General features: G+C 30.4%; 2 protein-coding genes across 5 annotated transcripts in view; one reads left to right on the top strand and one right to left on the bottom strand.

The window, feature by feature from the left end:
- The window catches only part of LOC126736602 (checkpoint protein HUS1-like), a 23,435-nt gene extending 6,936 nt beyond the window's left edge, over positions 1-16,499 (bottom strand). Inside the window, exon 1 of one of the 4 annotated variants that reach the window (XM_050441042.1) lies at positions 16,216-16,499. The gene's annotated coding sequence lies outside the window, so the exon portion shown is untranslated. Of the gene's footprint in view, positions 1-5,265; positions 5,568-16,003; positions 16,151-16,215 lie in introns of those variants that run through there. The other 3 variants (XM_050441038.1, XM_050441040.1, XM_050441041.1) reach the window with 3 other exon arrangements.
- LOC126736595 (uncharacterized) lies at positions 2,329-4,137 on the top strand. Its single transcript, XM_050441025.1, has 7 exons — positions 2,329-2,497; positions 2,561-2,740; positions 2,797-2,946; positions 3,010-3,229; positions 3,284-3,628; positions 3,684-3,859; positions 3,922-4,137. Exons 1-7 carry the CDS (start codon positions 2,449-2,451, stop codon positions 4,020-4,022), a joined length of 1,221 nt encoding a protein of 406 aa, XP_050296982.1. The 5' UTR covers positions 2,329-2,448; the 3' UTR covers positions 4,023-4,137.

The following is a 16,499-nucleotide window of genomic DNA, read 5'->3' as shown; positions in this document are numbered from 1 at the left end:
ATTTTTAAATGGAACCACCTATTGTGAGTCTCATTTGACCCTCTCTTTAACCCTAAAACAGTTTTTCCCTAAAACGCGACGTTACCTAGTTATTAACCATTTTAAGAAATTTTCACGAAAGTTAATGTTCACTCAAATTTTAATATTTACCACCGACGTTTTTTATCTTTTTGAAAAATCTATGTAGTCTTTGACTAAGTTCGTTTTATCTTTCGAAATTCCAAAATTATTATTTTTTATACAGGGTAATCAAAAGCGTTACTCAAATAATAATATTTTCAATTCAATTTTGCGCAATTTTTTTAAATAGAACATCCTGTATCTAGTAACGAGTTTTGATAGAGCATTCTTTTATCTTCAGTTTGATACCAACAAGTTTACCTTTCTCTCTAACCGTTTTCTCAAAATTTGTTCTTAAAAAAAAATTACATTTTTTTCATAGGCATTAGCACACTTACGACGGAAAACAATTAAGAGTGACAAGCACTTTGTCACTCTGTTCAATTCTATTTCGCTATTTCGAACAGTTTTTACTAAGAAAAAAAGTCAATAGTTATAATAACCGTGAAGCTTATCTCATTTAAAAATAAGAAATTTTTTCTTACAAGTAAAAAGTTGGCTATGATTAATTTATTCTTTGTTGTGTGACGTATGCCAATTATAATGTTTATTTATCATTCATGTTAAGCAAACATGTTTAAGTAAATTTGTGTCAAAATGAATTACTCTCAGCGAGACTTAGTAAATATGATTTACGTTATCGTTGAATGCCTTGGGAACTTTTTTGGCTTCAAGAGTTTATTAGGAAAAAATTTCATTAAAAAAACATAAATTCGAAGGTACTGGAAGCGTAGAGTACAAAAAGCAAATTAGAACGGAATCACTTTTAAATGAAGAAACCAATTGGCCATCAGCACTGAACCAATTGGCCACAGAAAATCGTGTAATAGGAGAAGTTTTTCTAAATTTCTTAAAAGTGGATTTTCCACCCTTGACTCAAGATCTTGCTGACTTTGTAAGATGTGGCTACAGTTGAACGGTGCACCAGGTAATTTCAGTGCAAAAGTCAGGGAACATATTACACACCAATTTGGTAATAGATGGATTGGAAGGCTAGGTTAGTTATTAAAATTAACTTTTGTATCCATATTTATTAAAATTTATACTAGATAGGTCCCACTGAATGGCCTCCTTGGTCACCAGAATTAACGCCTCTGGATTTCTTCTTGTGCGGAAGTGTTAAATCCGAAGTTTATCGTATTGCACCAACAAATAGAAAAGATATGATGATTGTTAATGTTTTTGGTGAATTCTTGATGTAACTGAACTTGATGGGAGTGATACTTATTTTTCTTGTGGCATTTTCCTACGGAGGATTTCTGTATTTATAGGTCCTTATTTGTCTTACCAAAAAAAATATGTAATTCTTTCTTTAAAAATAAATTTTGAGAAAACGGTTAGAAAAAAATCAAACTTTGGTTGGTATCAAATTGAAGGTAAAACAGTGTTCTATCAAAACGCGTTACTAGATACAGAGTGTTCCATTTAAAAAATAGCGCAAAATTGAATTGAAAATATTAGTTGAGTAACGATTTTGTTCACCCTGTATAAAAAAAAATGAATTTTGGAATTTCGAAAGATAAAATGAACTTAGCCAAAGATTCTACATAGATTTTTCAACAAGATAAAAAACGTCGGTGGTAAATATTAAAAGGCAACGTCGCATTTTAGGGTAAAAATGTTTTAGGGTTAAAGAGAAAGTCAAATGAGACTCCCATTTCAAAAAAAAAATATAGGTGGTTCCATTAAAAAAAATCAAATTATGTACCACGCTTTTTTGCGACACCCTGTATCAATCAAACTAATTTTAAAAAGTAGTCCCTTTAACTTAAGTAAGATTCCCCCTCTTAATGTTTTTTTCCGTTCTAAGATATAGACGCAATCGAGCACCGCGATATTAAATGGAAACCCTGTAAATGGATAATCTCAAATATACCTTTTCACTTTTTTCAAAAAATCAAATTTTATTAGCTTTTGTGACTATTTCTGGTGTCTAAATCACACGATCAAGAAAAAAATAAATACACAACAAAACAAAAGAGAGAGAATTTTACAATTTAACAAACTGCAAAAAAGGTTAAAAAATACAGGAAAAGAAAAAATATATACATCTTCTTATCTATACAATATAAAAAAAGCAGCAGTATATTATTTTAACAATATAATTGATTTCATATAAATATTGACTACAACAGTAATATTAATCCTAGATTCTTATCGATATATTGATACTAGGTAAGTATAATCTAAAGTCGATGTCGATAACTTAAGATAAGATTAGCAGTGGCAATGATTGAATGAACAGTGATAGAACAAATAAATTATAATTCGAAACAAACCATTAAATATTTATATTATGTGTCATTTTTTTTACCAAATTTGTTTAATATGCGGCGCAGTTTAGTAATCTATTCTGTACTTTTATTGCTGAGCAGTGGTAAGTGATTTTTTTTAAATACTCCTTGATTTACATTTTTGGTACTTAATTGAATATTTTAAGCTCTCAGCACTGACAACATAAATGAAGAACTACTGACAAATGAGGTACAAACTTTAACATGGACACCAAAAAGTGATAGTCCACTCATTATTAAAGCAGACGAAGGGTATCAGATACAAGTAGAGGCTACTCAATTGGATATAGACGGAGAAAGTGGAGATTATGTTACTGTCAAAAATGGTAAAATGAATTGATTAAATATGTACTAGTTTTAATAATAAACGTTTTGCTATCAGCCGCCGATGATGTGGAAAACGACGACGCACTAATATTTAGCTATACTGTGAGTGGTAAACCAAGCTATTTATACAATAGTAATAAGTTGCAGGTGGAATATTCTGGATCTAATAGCTCTAATACCTTTTCGCTGAAATTTACCCGCGTTGGTAAGTTAAGGATATAATTTTAACTGATTCTTACTTTAAATAATTGACTTTCATTTAAAATAGGAGAAGCAGCTACAACTACTAAAGAACCTAGTTCTACAACAACAACAGAGCTAATGCCAACTGCTGCTCCAGAGGAGGAAGACACCTTAACCGTTTACTTACTAGGGAAATCTTCCAATGAGTTTGTTAATTCTGCACTGATCGTCCTAAAACAGGCTATATGTGATATGGGAAAAGAGTATTGTCGAGTGCAAAAATGCCCTATAAATGGAACTATAACGTAAGTAACTCATACATGTTTTGATACACTTGTTTTTTATGCTACTATTTTTAGAGCAGCCAATGTTAAAATAGAAAACCTAGAACCCTGTCCAATAGCATGGCCTAATTCAGCTAAATGTGTCACGCTCACTTTTGCCCTTCCAATTGTCAAGCTGACTCATTATGAAGACGAACAAGATTTGTGGAAAGGTTATATGTTAAGTAGGAAACATTTAAGCATCTTATGGCAAACTTATGCAGAGACTTATGTGCAAGAAGCAGGATTAAATGTATATAGTGTTCCTGACGTTACACATATTCTTACTTACAGAATTATTGTGACTAGTTGCATTATTGTGGCTTTGGTGGCTATTATACTTATTGCCAAGAGATTTGTTGGCAAATTAAGTACAAAAAGGTATTAGGATTTTAATCATTTTAATCATCTACACATTTTATACAATGGTTTTTAGAAGGAAGCTAAGTGATACTATCTCTATAATGGGTCAGCCATCAAACAGACCTAGTCAAGTATCTCTAACTCCACATTATTTGCAAGCGTTACCTCCATTATTTAGCAATGATTTTCAAGTATTATTTACAGAGCAGAAGACCAGCAAAAACTATTCAGATTTTGATAATACTAATTGTAAGTCAACAGGTATTACATGTAAACCCATCTGGCAGAAGTTAAAAAACTCTTTACTTTAGTTTCAGAAACGACTGATATATCAGATCAACCATCATCAGCTCCACCCCTACCCGAAAAACTAAACATGGGAAATGATTTAATTGGAGAAAATGAAGCATAAAGTGTAAATATTAAAATATCTCAAAAAAAAATGTTTCATTTAGAAAATGCATATTCTTACTATACATACTATTTTAGTAAGAACCGAATAAAAAAAGTTTTGTTTTCTTTTTTAATTTGTATATCATACTTATATAAAAAGGTCTTAACATCAAAATAAAGCACATTATTTAAAATAAAATATTAATAAATTTTATTATAAAAAGTGACTAGATATAATGAGCTTTGAAAAAGTAAAAGTCTGTTTTTCTATTTAGAGAATAAGATTCCAATGGACACTGAATTGACGTATCGAACAGCCAAATTTTCAACTAGATTGAAATACGTTATAAATAAAAGAGGTTGGTTTATTTTAATTTTGCCGCTCTTCATCGCTTCATATAATATTCGATGTCCTTAGAGAAATGTGTTGGGTTGAAATAAGTAACTCTAAAATAAGTACACTCTGTATATATTTATTTTTAAACATTAAATGCCCATTCAAGTTGGTCTTTTTACTAAATTATATATTTATCTGTATTCACAAAATAATAATACTTAAAATGAACTTATCATGTCACTTAAAAAAATAACAATAATAAAATATGTCTTTATTTTTGGATGATGATTTTTTTTGGTATTTTAGGGTGATTCATAGTAAAACGGAAATACTTATTCCGTAATAACCCTATTATACATCTAGTTATTTATGGAGAACTCAGGCATTTATTAATAATCTTCGCGTCATAGTTTATTTCATTTATTTATTTTACCAAACATTGTCTAACAGGAAGGTGCCAGATTGACATCAGACGCATAAACTGCCAATTGGTCTCCGAGAGGAGTTTCTAAAGAAGAAGGTAATTAACCTTTTTAAAGTTGTAGCATTTACTATTGGGATTAGGTTGAAAGGAGCCACATAATAATTTATTCTCCAATACCAGGGAGACATTTATGGTGGGATGCGATTTATCTCCAAGAACAAGTGTTCACACTTAAAATTACTTATTACAAGATCCAATATATTATTGTAGGGATTTTTACATATATTAAATTGTTTGAAACTGCATAATGCCATAAGATCATTTAACTTTCTAAGTTGGGGAATAGATGTAATATTAAAGTTTCTAATGCAGATGACCTTATTGTTTTGTATGGGCTCATACACAGAAAAATAATCAAGAAAAAGTTGATATTGAGTGGCGTTTGTGGTTAAATATAATTAACAAAAATATATACAGGTTTATAAGAGATTAGCAGCTTACATCCCAATATATCTATCCGAGGTATCAAATTTTCAATGTCCCGAAGATCAATGCCGTGGCTTGTATATAACTCCTAACACCAAGCAGTACTCCTCCTCCTCTTACTACATTCATAGCTTGTTTAACTTGCTTATACTTCTGCAGCTGTTTCTGCATTCTATCCTGACTAATCAAATGGTTTTTTAAACTCGTGTTGTTTCTGAGTTGTTTAGCATTGCGTTAGTGAGATCAGTGGATTTGCATATGACCTTTATAGGTCTATTTTTGTTCTCAGTTGCTCAATGACCCGGACTAACACCTCCTTAAGAACTAAGGCCTCTGGGCTAAAATAAAAATTGTCTTGACGTCATCACATGTAGGCTGGTAGAAAATGCTATAACAGATCTGAAGAGAGTATTTATACTGCAAAATATTGAGCTGGTCTACACCCGCTTCAAAACTCCTTCTTAACTCGACAATAGTTAAACTGAAAAAGATTTTATTAAAAATATCTTAATACAAAATAATTATCCCAAAGAATTTTTGGAAAATTGTTTGATAATTCACGTATAAAATTGAATCAACCAATTTTTACGACAAATCTTATTTCATCATTTATTCCATGTTTTTTTGATAAGATAAAAAAAATTGCTAAACAATTTAACATAAGAACTATTTTAAAATCGCAAAATACATTACGATATTTGTTAACAAAAACTAAGCCTTTCAATGAAAATTAATTTAATAAAAATATAATATATAAAATGCCTTGCACTTGTGTTAAACATGTAGACCATCACCAAAAAGAATTAATGAACATAAATCTTGAACAAAAAACCAATGAGGTTCAAAAATCAAAAATTACACAACATGTATTCGACAATAAACTGGAATGCTTCCTCAATTTTAGCAAAGGAACCAATTTCATAATTACTTAAATTAAAGGAAAGTGCATTTATAATGTTAAATGAAGATAAATGCGTAGCTACTTGTTCGGTTGATTTAATTAATACATGGATTTCTTTACTAAAAAGAGAGATAGAACAGGGCATCCTAAAATTAATTAATAATTTAAAATACAGTGCATCCGTAAAGTAGCGAATAAATTCATTAAAAATGAAATAGAAAAATGTTTCTGCAAAAAAAAAACCCGAACCCGTCGATTTTAATATTTGGTTTAGGGGTTTTCTACGTAAAAATTAAATATACAGGATGACTCAAAAAAAAGATATGACGTCATGAATATGTTTTTTAAATGGAAACCACCATTTTTTAATGCAGAATCAGAAAGAACGTTTTTTTAACAAAGAATATGGTACAAACGAATGGTGGTTAGATAAGCAATTTTGAACGAAAAATTATGATAAAATGTTAAATTAAAGAAATACCTATCTAAATTAAATGTTCGAATTGAGGACTGTAAACAATCCGACAATAACCAGGACGTTTTAAAAATTCTTTTTGAACATTGTCGATGACATCTGGAGTAATATTCTAATTTCCTGGCATATTTGTTCTTTTAAATCTTCTAAACACGCTGGTTTAGTGACATACACTTTACTTTTGAAGTATCCCCATAAAAAGTAATCGAGGGCAGTTAAATCTGGCGAACTTGGGAGACATTCAATGAACCCTCGTCTAGCTATCCAACCACGTCGGGTTCATTTATTCATCATCGGATTATTTTAAAGAAAGTTCAAATACCTCTTACCAGTGAGAGTGTCATCAAGAAAGTAAGGTCCTAAAATTCTTCCTTCCACTTTACCGCCACCACACATTGACTTTTTGAGGGTGTGGTGTATGGCATTCTGTGAACCAATAAGGGTTTTCGGTCGCCCGGTATCGACAATTCTGTCTGTTTACATGGCCGTTTAGAGCAAACGTTGCCTCGTCGGAAAAAACTATCCGTTTTACAAAATTATTGTTATCATTACATAATTGCTGCATTTGCTCACAAAACTCATTTCGGCCATCAAAATCATATTCAGATAGCGCTTGAAGTAAGAATATTTTATAAGGGTGAAACTTTGCTTTTTTTAATACTTTATGCACAGTAGAACATTAGAAGCCGTGTTTACTTTTATAAAAGTTAAGAACACAAAATTTACAGCATCACGAAAACATTTAATAAAATGACAAAGGTTACATGTTTCACTCGACTAGAGCATCAGACAATAACAAATTCTCAAGAATTATGTGTTAAGTAACCCTAGTCTGATAATGGCAAGAACACTTGCCGAAATGCATCACTCCTTAAATTAGAGGATTAGCGTTTTATTTGTGGAGAAAAGACTTCGCCTACTAACTTTTCAATTTCAATAAAAAAGTAATGTTAACGTATCTTACTTTGAATGTATGTTTGTGAGATTGATAAAACGAAATAAAATCATTTCTTGTATTTTGCTGTACGTCAGATTTGACAAAGACTTATAACAAATTGTTTGCTGGTGTCTGGTTTTACCTGAACCGAAAATTTGGTAATTTTGCAATTACATTTAATTGAATAATTCAAGATTCGCTTATTAAAACTTTTTGAAACTTTGCACGAGGGTTTGCCAGATTGGTCTCTTCAAAAAGTTATCTCACATTTTTTCTGTAAAATGTACAGGGAAGCCAATAATTGACCCCCTTAAAATTTACATGGGATTTCCTATGTTCCGCTCGGCGACGCACCACCCGGTATGATATTCATATACAATAATTATTATCGTTCAGATTCATATGATATTGATTGTATCTTCTATCATTAAATTACATTAGAATCACACCCCTTTAATTTTAAAAGTTACTTTTGAATTTTTTAGTATCTTTCAAAACAGTTTGTCAAGCTATTAATCAACCGTGAAATTATAAAAAAAGTATGTTAACTATTGTCGAATTAGGTAGTTTTGAAGGGATTATAGACGAGAGATTGAAAAGATAAGGATATTTTGTTCATATTTTTAATTTAATTTAACTTTATTTACCTTGATAACGGCAGTACATATAACTATCAAAACGTTGGTGTTGGTTCAATTTAGGTATTTTTATTAAATAAGTAGGTCTTCTCGTTGTTCTTATCGTTTTCAATTTTAATATTCATAATAAAGTTAGGTAAGATATTGAAAAGAAGAAACGAGCTCAGGGATTAATAGATTAAACCTCAGCTCCTAGGTATATAAAAAATCTATTATACCTCAAGTAAATTATATTATTTAAAACTTATTGAACTTAAATTAAATGTAACGACGAAAGGTATCGTTAAAGATTTTACGATTTACTACACCAGTTAAGAAAAAGGAAACATTCGTCGGAAAAGCAAGTGTTAAATAGAAATTGTTGATCATTTATAATTCATTCACTCATATCTTCACAAAATTTTAATTGCCGACCTAAATCCTCTTCATTAAGTTCTTGTATAAGGTGAATTTTATACGGTTGAAAACAATGAGCCTTTAGAATCCGTTGGATACTACGTACACTACACACAGTATTTGTCGATTTACATGAACTTGCCCTAAAACTCCCTCTTCTATTGCTTCGTTCCTTATGGGATTTTCAATGTTGCGTTTTTTATTGGCCAGTGATCCAGTTTTCCGAAATTTATCTACAATTTCAACATATTTTTGATACGCGTTACTGGTCTCATATCATTAATTAAATATTTGTGCTGTTCTATTAGCTCACTGATTATTTCCATAAAAATTTCAAGAATTTCAACTCTTTCTGCCGTGGAATATATCATGGTTAATTTATGTATAAATATCTACTTGATTATGACATTTATACACAATTAAGTAAATAAAGCATTCTTTTCTTTTTTTTAATTTTTATTAGAAAAAAAACTCTTAAAAATATCTTTTAAAATAACCTAAACTAATACTTTGTATAATAATTCTCATTGCGAATCACTTCCTGGCATCTTTTTGGCCTAGACTTAAGCAGTCTTTTGATTATTGCAGCCTCCATGTTTTCCCAGGCGTGTTTTGGGTCATTATAATGCTGAAAATGATGTAATCATGGCATCTTTTCTCCCAGATAAGCTGGCAAAATATTTTGTAATATATCTTTATACATAAGCCTATCCATTATGCCATTTATTTTGTATAGAGGGCCCATTCCAAATCCCGAGAAACATCCCCAGACTATAACTCACCCTCCACCATGCTTTACTGTTGGCCGGGTTTGTTTCGGTAACAAATGGGTACCTATTATGGGGACGCCTTACATGACAAATCCCATGCGAAGAAAACAAATTGTTATTTAGATTCTCACTAACACACTCGTTTCCATTCTGATCATCTGGCCTTTACATTTTTTTTAAAGCAGCGGTTTCTTTGGCGGTTTTCTTGAAAACAGCTGCATTTCCACTAGTTTCCGTCCTATGGTCCATGCACTTACTGGCTGATATCCCATTTCCTCAATTTTGCCATATATTTTGCTGGATGACAAAAACAGATTTTCTTTAGAAATTCTTTTAATGGCTTTTTTTAATTTTTAATAAACTTTTTTGGGGCGACCAGATTTGGGTTTGGCTATAACATTTCATTTGTCATGAAATTTTTTTAAAATGTAATGGACGACTGATCTTCCCATTTGCAATTGTCTTGAAATCTCAGATTGCAGGACTCCTCTTTGGTAGGCGTCAATTATACGCTGCTGCAGGTCTTCAGAAAACTTAATACCGCGTGGCATAATGGCAGAAGCTAAACAACTATTTAGTGGCTAAACTGATACTGAAAGCAACACACAAATAAAATTATCTCAGTATATCTGTGTTGTTCATCTACTTCTAACCAGTCAAAAAAAGACCAAAAAATGTGTTTGCCATCTTATGTTATTGTCCTTTGCAAAAACTAAATATTTGCTTTATGTTTATTATTCCACGATTTAGAATATTTAGTTACACTGAGAGAAATTTGTTATGGCAAACAAAAAAATATTAAAATTCCAGTTTTGTTTTAATTTTTGATTAGTTCATTTACTTTTGGCCAATACTATATGTACAAAATTCCTATTTAAAATAAGTACAAGACATACCCTTTTTTTGCCACAAAAAACGCTCCAATCGCTATTTTCAACAACAAACGGATAAACAAATCATGGGCGTAGTGAAGAAAAGCACCTACTTATTAAGTAAATCCTTTTACTAAATTTTTTTCTGAAGATAGTACAAACTGATGTTCCTATTAGAGTCTACTTTAAGCTTTAAATCAATAAATATCCAAAACTAATGAATTGAAGTACTTGAATTTTACCTAATTCTAAAGGGAGTTGAAAGTCCTTTAAAATAAGGAATCACTCGAACCTCCTTCCCATTTAAGATTTTAGGGGTGATGTCACCCTCGCCCACGGGGCTGCACGTGATTTTTTACCAAACTTGTTTCCCCCTTAAACAGGGGTCTGAGCGTTTTTCAAAAAAAAAATAAACTGCCAGTAAATGCCTTGTTTTCGTAAATGTTTCGTTTTCGATGCGGCATCCTGTATATACATCTTGAAACGGAAAAAAAACTTTAATAAAGAGAATGCTAATTAACTTAAAGGGGCTACTTTTTGAAATTAGTTTGATTGATACAGGGTGTCCCAAAAAAGCGTAGTACATAATTTGATTTTTTTTAAAATGAAACCACCTATATTTTTTTCCTGAAATGGGCGTCTCATTTGACTATCTCTTTAACCCTAAAATGCGACGTTCTCTAGTTTTTAACAATTTAATGACATTTGCACGAAAATCAATGATTCACTTAAATGTTAATATTTAACCGACGTTGTTTATATTTCTGAAAAATCTATGTAGAGCACTTGGCAAAGTTCATTCTGTCTTTCGAAATTCCATTTTTTTTTATAGTAGTAGTGGCAGAGTGGCACACGGCGCTTGCCATACTATAAGACTGATTCAACCAAGGTTTTTATACAGCAATTACAGTTTCTGGTGAAATGACTTCCCTGTGTTCATAAAAATTGTTGAGTATATTATTTAGTTCTATGCCTAAAAATTGTATGTCTTAATGAAAGTTAAAAGGTCTATTTTATTTATGTTTAATCCTAGCAAATTGGAGGCCAGGCACAGTTTGATTGTAGACGTGTTTCTCCCTCCCGGCCCTGTGAAAGGCATCCTGCCAGATCTGATCTCTAACCAAAAGCACCATATCAGCAAAATAAATAAGTATGATCTCCTGTGATTGTCCTAGTGTATTATAACAGAAACTAAGAAACAGCAAACCGAAAAAAAATAATTAAAAGCCTTAGAAGCCATAGGATTTAAAGCATGCCCTTGATTATGGATCATCAAAGATCAATCAAGTCTTGTTTTTTAAATTAATTTTGGAAGTGTTTTACAATATTCTCTGAAATTATTTAAAGCATCTAGGTTTAACCTACAAAACCTCTGCACATGCAGTCTTTGCTATATTGATAATACATAGATATATAAGGCCTTTAGGAAGATATATGAAGCCTTTAGGGGCTTAATATAGTAAAATTTAATTATACTGCAATTATTGTACATGTACATTTTAAAATATGCATTTGATGAAGTTTGACTATGTTTGTAGCAGGATATAGTCCTACATTATGTAAAATCAGATAATGACCAGAAATACTACTTTTCAAAATGTTTGCATCATTTTGGAATTAGTGTCTCAGAAGCACATCTATCAAGTCACTAGTAGTCACTTAAATTCTGAATATACGGTTATAATTGGATATATATCGTCGACTTGCAGCAAAAACTCACTAAGTCAATATTTCAATATTTTCAGATTTTGATAAATATCACTAAGTCTAATGTTGTTCTATCACTGAACCAAATATTAAACACTTAAAAACTCACTAAGTACCAAAAAAGAAGTCCATAAAAATTACACGAAAAAAGTCATTAAGCCTGTTTTGAGTTCATGCAAAAGCTCACTAAGTGACTTAATGAGTTTTATATAATAAATGTGAAGCCATCACTGGGACTTAGTGAGTTTTAAACGTCAAAATAAAATTCTGTTTTCTAACCTACAAATTCTTAGTTTAATAAAATTTATTATTTTTGTTGTGGCGGGTAAAGTGTACCGTAGTGTGAATATAATTTGACTTTTCTCAGTGATTATTTGTTTAGAAAATGTACTCAAACCGCACAAATAAGTTACTCCAACTGGAATTACGGGGCAAAAACCAAGAAGGTAATGTACCTACTAATTTTTTTGCAATAGTACAATATTTTACAAACACACATTTTGATAATAATTGTTTTATTTATTAAGATAATGGATGTCAAAATATTATCACAAATGATGAGCCGAGCATTGGAAATGAAAATATTTTAAATAATATTTTAAATAGAGATATAACTGACAGTAGCGCACAAGAGTTATTTGCAGATAATATTGGTAAAATTTAGCTTTTATTTTTATGTTTATTTTAGGAAATCTCTTTAATTAACAATCATTCATAAAACTGTTTTTTTTTAAATACTATTTTCTCTTTAGAAATATATATTAGGTCTTTACTATAATCTTTCTGTATTTTTAAGAAAATATCCCACCAGCGCCAGCGGACAATAATGAATTCGAAAATGTAAATCAATAAAATGAACTCGTGCCATTATCTGCCATTAAACTTATGGACGAAAATGTTGAAATCTTTGTTCCCGAGGAATTTGAAGCTTTAATTATTAATGCTGGCATTTTTCTATTGTAATGGTACTTATTTTATATGTACAGTTTTTGTTTTTTGGTGCTAGATTTCTACTTATATTGTATTTTTTTTAGTTTTTGATGTGTCTGAACTCGAGAATAATAATGAATTGCAAAATCAAAATGACCACACTTCATTGTTAAACACTTTTGAGCATGACACTGTCAGAAATGTTAAATGTTTAGAACCAACTACCTTAGGTAATTTTTTCAATATTTAAAAGAATATCAAATATTAAAACAGTGAATTTATTTGTAGCAATTCCACAACGTGATCAAAAAGTTACAGAATACATTGTAGATGAAAATAGCGGATTTTTGATCGAAGCTACTATAACAAATAATCAAAATCAAAATATAGGAAAAAATCTATTGAATCTACCTTATTCCTCATCAGACGAAGAAACAGATGACTCTTCACTTGATCTTTTTTCTTTAAGGCATCGTCTTCTAAGGAAGAGAGCGACAAAAACTTACGATAATGATCGGTGCAAGAAAGTAATAACAAGATGGAGGAAAAGTGATCCAGCTAAATGGAATAGAAACGAATATAAAAGAAACATGAGTAAATGTCTAGAATACTCAACAACCAAAGGGAGAGTATGACCGGCAAAAACTCCTCAGAATAGCTCCTGTGGGAATTTATGTAGATTCAAGTGCACCACCATATTTGATGAAGACGATAGAAAACAAATTTGTAAAGAATACTGGGGACTTAAAGCTTATGAGCGCAAAATGGATTTTATTTTAAGAAATGTTGATGTAGAGGAGCCTCAAAGTCGAAGACCAAGGAAAGGTCAAAATAGCAAGATAAGATCAAATGCAAAAAAATACCATTTTTATAAAGGTACTAACAAGATAAGAATTTGTCAATCATTTTATATGAAAACGCTTAATATAAATAATGGTCCTATTTTGACAGCTTTTAAAAACAGAAATTCTTTGGGTGTATTCGAAGGTAAAGATGGAAGAGGAACAAAAAACTTCTGTTAATAAAACTTCCAATTCTGACATAGATATTGTAAAGGCCCACATTGAAAGTTTTCCAACAATGGAAAGTCATTACAATCGAAAATCTTCAAAACGACTCTATTTAGATCGTAAGCTATCAATCTCAAAGATGTACGACCTATACTGGGCCTACTGTTTAAAGAATAATTTTAAATCAGTTTCTTCCCATGCATATAGAAAAATTTTTTGCACATCTTATAATATTTCTTTTTTTAAGCCAAAAAAAGATCAGTGCGTAACTTGTAATAGGTATCAAAATTCTAACATTCAAGACCGCTTTAACTTACTTTTAACTTGCTGGAAGATACATACCAAAATCATATTACTAGGAAAAATGAAGCAGCCTGATCAAAAGAAATTGATAAAGCTGCTTTGGAAGACAATTCTGCATTTATCATGGTTACGTTCGATTTACAATCTGTGTTACAGATTCCATCTTCCGATGTTTCACCGATGTATTACAGCCGAAAAATTAATATGTATAACTTAACTATTTATGAAGCTCCAGAACCACACAGAGCATACTGCTTTGCATGGACTGAACTACATGGAAAGCGAGTTAGCTGTGAAATTGGAACATCACTGTATAATTGGTTTATAGGCTTAAAGCCGGAAGTAAAACACGTAACCATATATTCGGATACATGCGGTGGACAAAACCGAAACCAGAATATTGCTGCTCTATTTCTTTATATTGTTCAAACAACTGCGGTTGATATCATAGAGCATAAATTCTTAGAAAGTGGCCACAGCTACATGGAGGTTGATTTCATGCACAGTGCCATTGAAAAAGAGAAAAAATAGCAACCAGTTTATGTAGTCCATGACTGGATAAGTATTTTTAAAAGAGCTAGATCCAAATGTAACCGAAATAAATTTGGAAATCCATTCATCACCAAAGAGTTTAAGTTTAATGAATTTCTTAATTTACTGGATTTATCCAAGACTTTATTTAGAAATAAGACAACTGATTGTAATAATGATAAAGTAAACTGGTTGAAAGTAAAGTGCTTCAGATTTCAGAAAATACAGCCTGGTATTCTTGAATACCGCTATGATTATTTTGGTGAATATAAAAGCATTCATATTGAAAGAAAATCGAGAGCCACTCAAAAAATTGACTATAGTACCTTGAAAATAAGCAAGTTGTACAAAACTATGCTGCCAATATCCGTTAAAAAAAAAGAAGACCTTTTAAAGTTATGCGAAGAAGGAGTGATACCTAATGAGTACCATGGTTGGTATAAATCGCTGCCAATAAGCACAACATTGTAGGATGTGATTCCTGAACCTGGATATTCTGACTCAGACGGGGAGACATTTCAGTTCTTAGTTACATTATGTTTAACAAAATTTATTATTAGGTTTTGTATTCTTTTTTAATAAAAAAAGGTATATTACCAAAAAAAGTTTACTAGTTTTTCAACATCAAGTTTATTTATAAAAATTTAACTCATTAAATCAGTAATTTGACAATATTTCACATAAAATGAAAACTCACTCACAAGTCACATTTTATATTTTTCTTTCCAATTATTGATTAACAAAATACTACTTTTTCATTATTATTTTAGTGTTAGTTTTGAAATAACACACAAAACCATATTTCATTGCGGGAAGCTAAAAACTACAAAATGATTTTTTCCCAAAACCACCTAAACCATCGGCATTAGTAAACAATTGATTTTTCCAGAAACTATCATTTTTGACTTAATGAGTTTTTGCAGCAAGCCAACAATATATATGTGTTGGTTATAGTGGCCCATAGTTAGTGAGAATTCCAAATGTATAACAAAAAATTATAACAAAATTTTTTTTAATATTTTTGAATTTTTGGTACATCTTATTTTCAGTTTTACCTGTAAAAAATTCCATCAATAAATTACTATATTTTATTTTATTAATAACTATTAATCTGGATAAATAGATCAAAGATAAAATATTTCAATAAGAATTATATTATTAAAATATACATTTAATGAAAGGAGGAATACAATAAATATGTCAATATTATTTTGTATGTCATGATTGATAATTACACATTTATATGAAATATATTAATGTCATTTAAACAATTCATATACTACCTGGTCTCTGATAATGTGTGACAAATCATGATCTCACATAATAAATTTGTCCAAATTTATTATAATTATAGAGTTTACCGTAGTTCTAAATTCACTAGAGAATCTTCGTTCTTGTTAACATAAACCATGTACCTGTATATGTTATTAATTGTTTTATGTAATACTACCTGTTTAGTGTAAGTAAACATAAAATAAAACAAATATATAAATACCTTTCCTGCTTATACATGGTAAAAAAAGTTGGTATGCCCTAGTTTAGTTTTAAACAATTAATACAATTTTGTTTTGTTTTTTCACTTCTGTTGAATTCGCCGTATAATTCCTTTAATCACTGATTTTCTACATTTCTAGAATACAATACGTTTTCAAGTTTTATTTTAAAGCTTAAAAACTCCACTATCTAGAGCAAGATCTAAATGATCAGATTTCCAAAGATTGTTTTGACTAAATTATGTGATTTTTAATTTGAATTCTAAAAACAAGGAAAAGCCGTATG

The sequence above is a fragment of the Anthonomus grandis genome, chromosome 5 (assembly GCF_022605725.1).
Source record: "Anthonomus grandis grandis chromosome 5, icAntGran1.3, whole genome shotgun sequence".
Lineage (NCBI taxonomy): Eukaryota > Metazoa > Arthropoda > Insecta > Coleoptera > Curculionidae > Anthonomus > Anthonomus grandis.
This window is presented reverse-complemented; position numbering and strand designations above follow the sequence as displayed.

Bases quoted from the DNA above. Each gene is read 5' to 3' on its own strand.
- LOC126736595 (XM_050441025.1), top strand. From the start codon at position 2,449: ATGCGGCGCAGTTTAGTAATCTATTCTGTACTTTTATTGCTGAGCAGT. The intron at 2,498-2,560 runs GTAAGTGATTTT...GAATATTTTAAG, and splicing joins ACTTTTATTGCTGAGCAGTG to CTCTCAGCACTGACAACATA. The intron at 3,860-3,921 runs GTAAGTCAACAG...TCTTTACTTTAG, and splicing joins AGATTTTGATAATACTAATT to TTTCAGAAACGACTGATATA.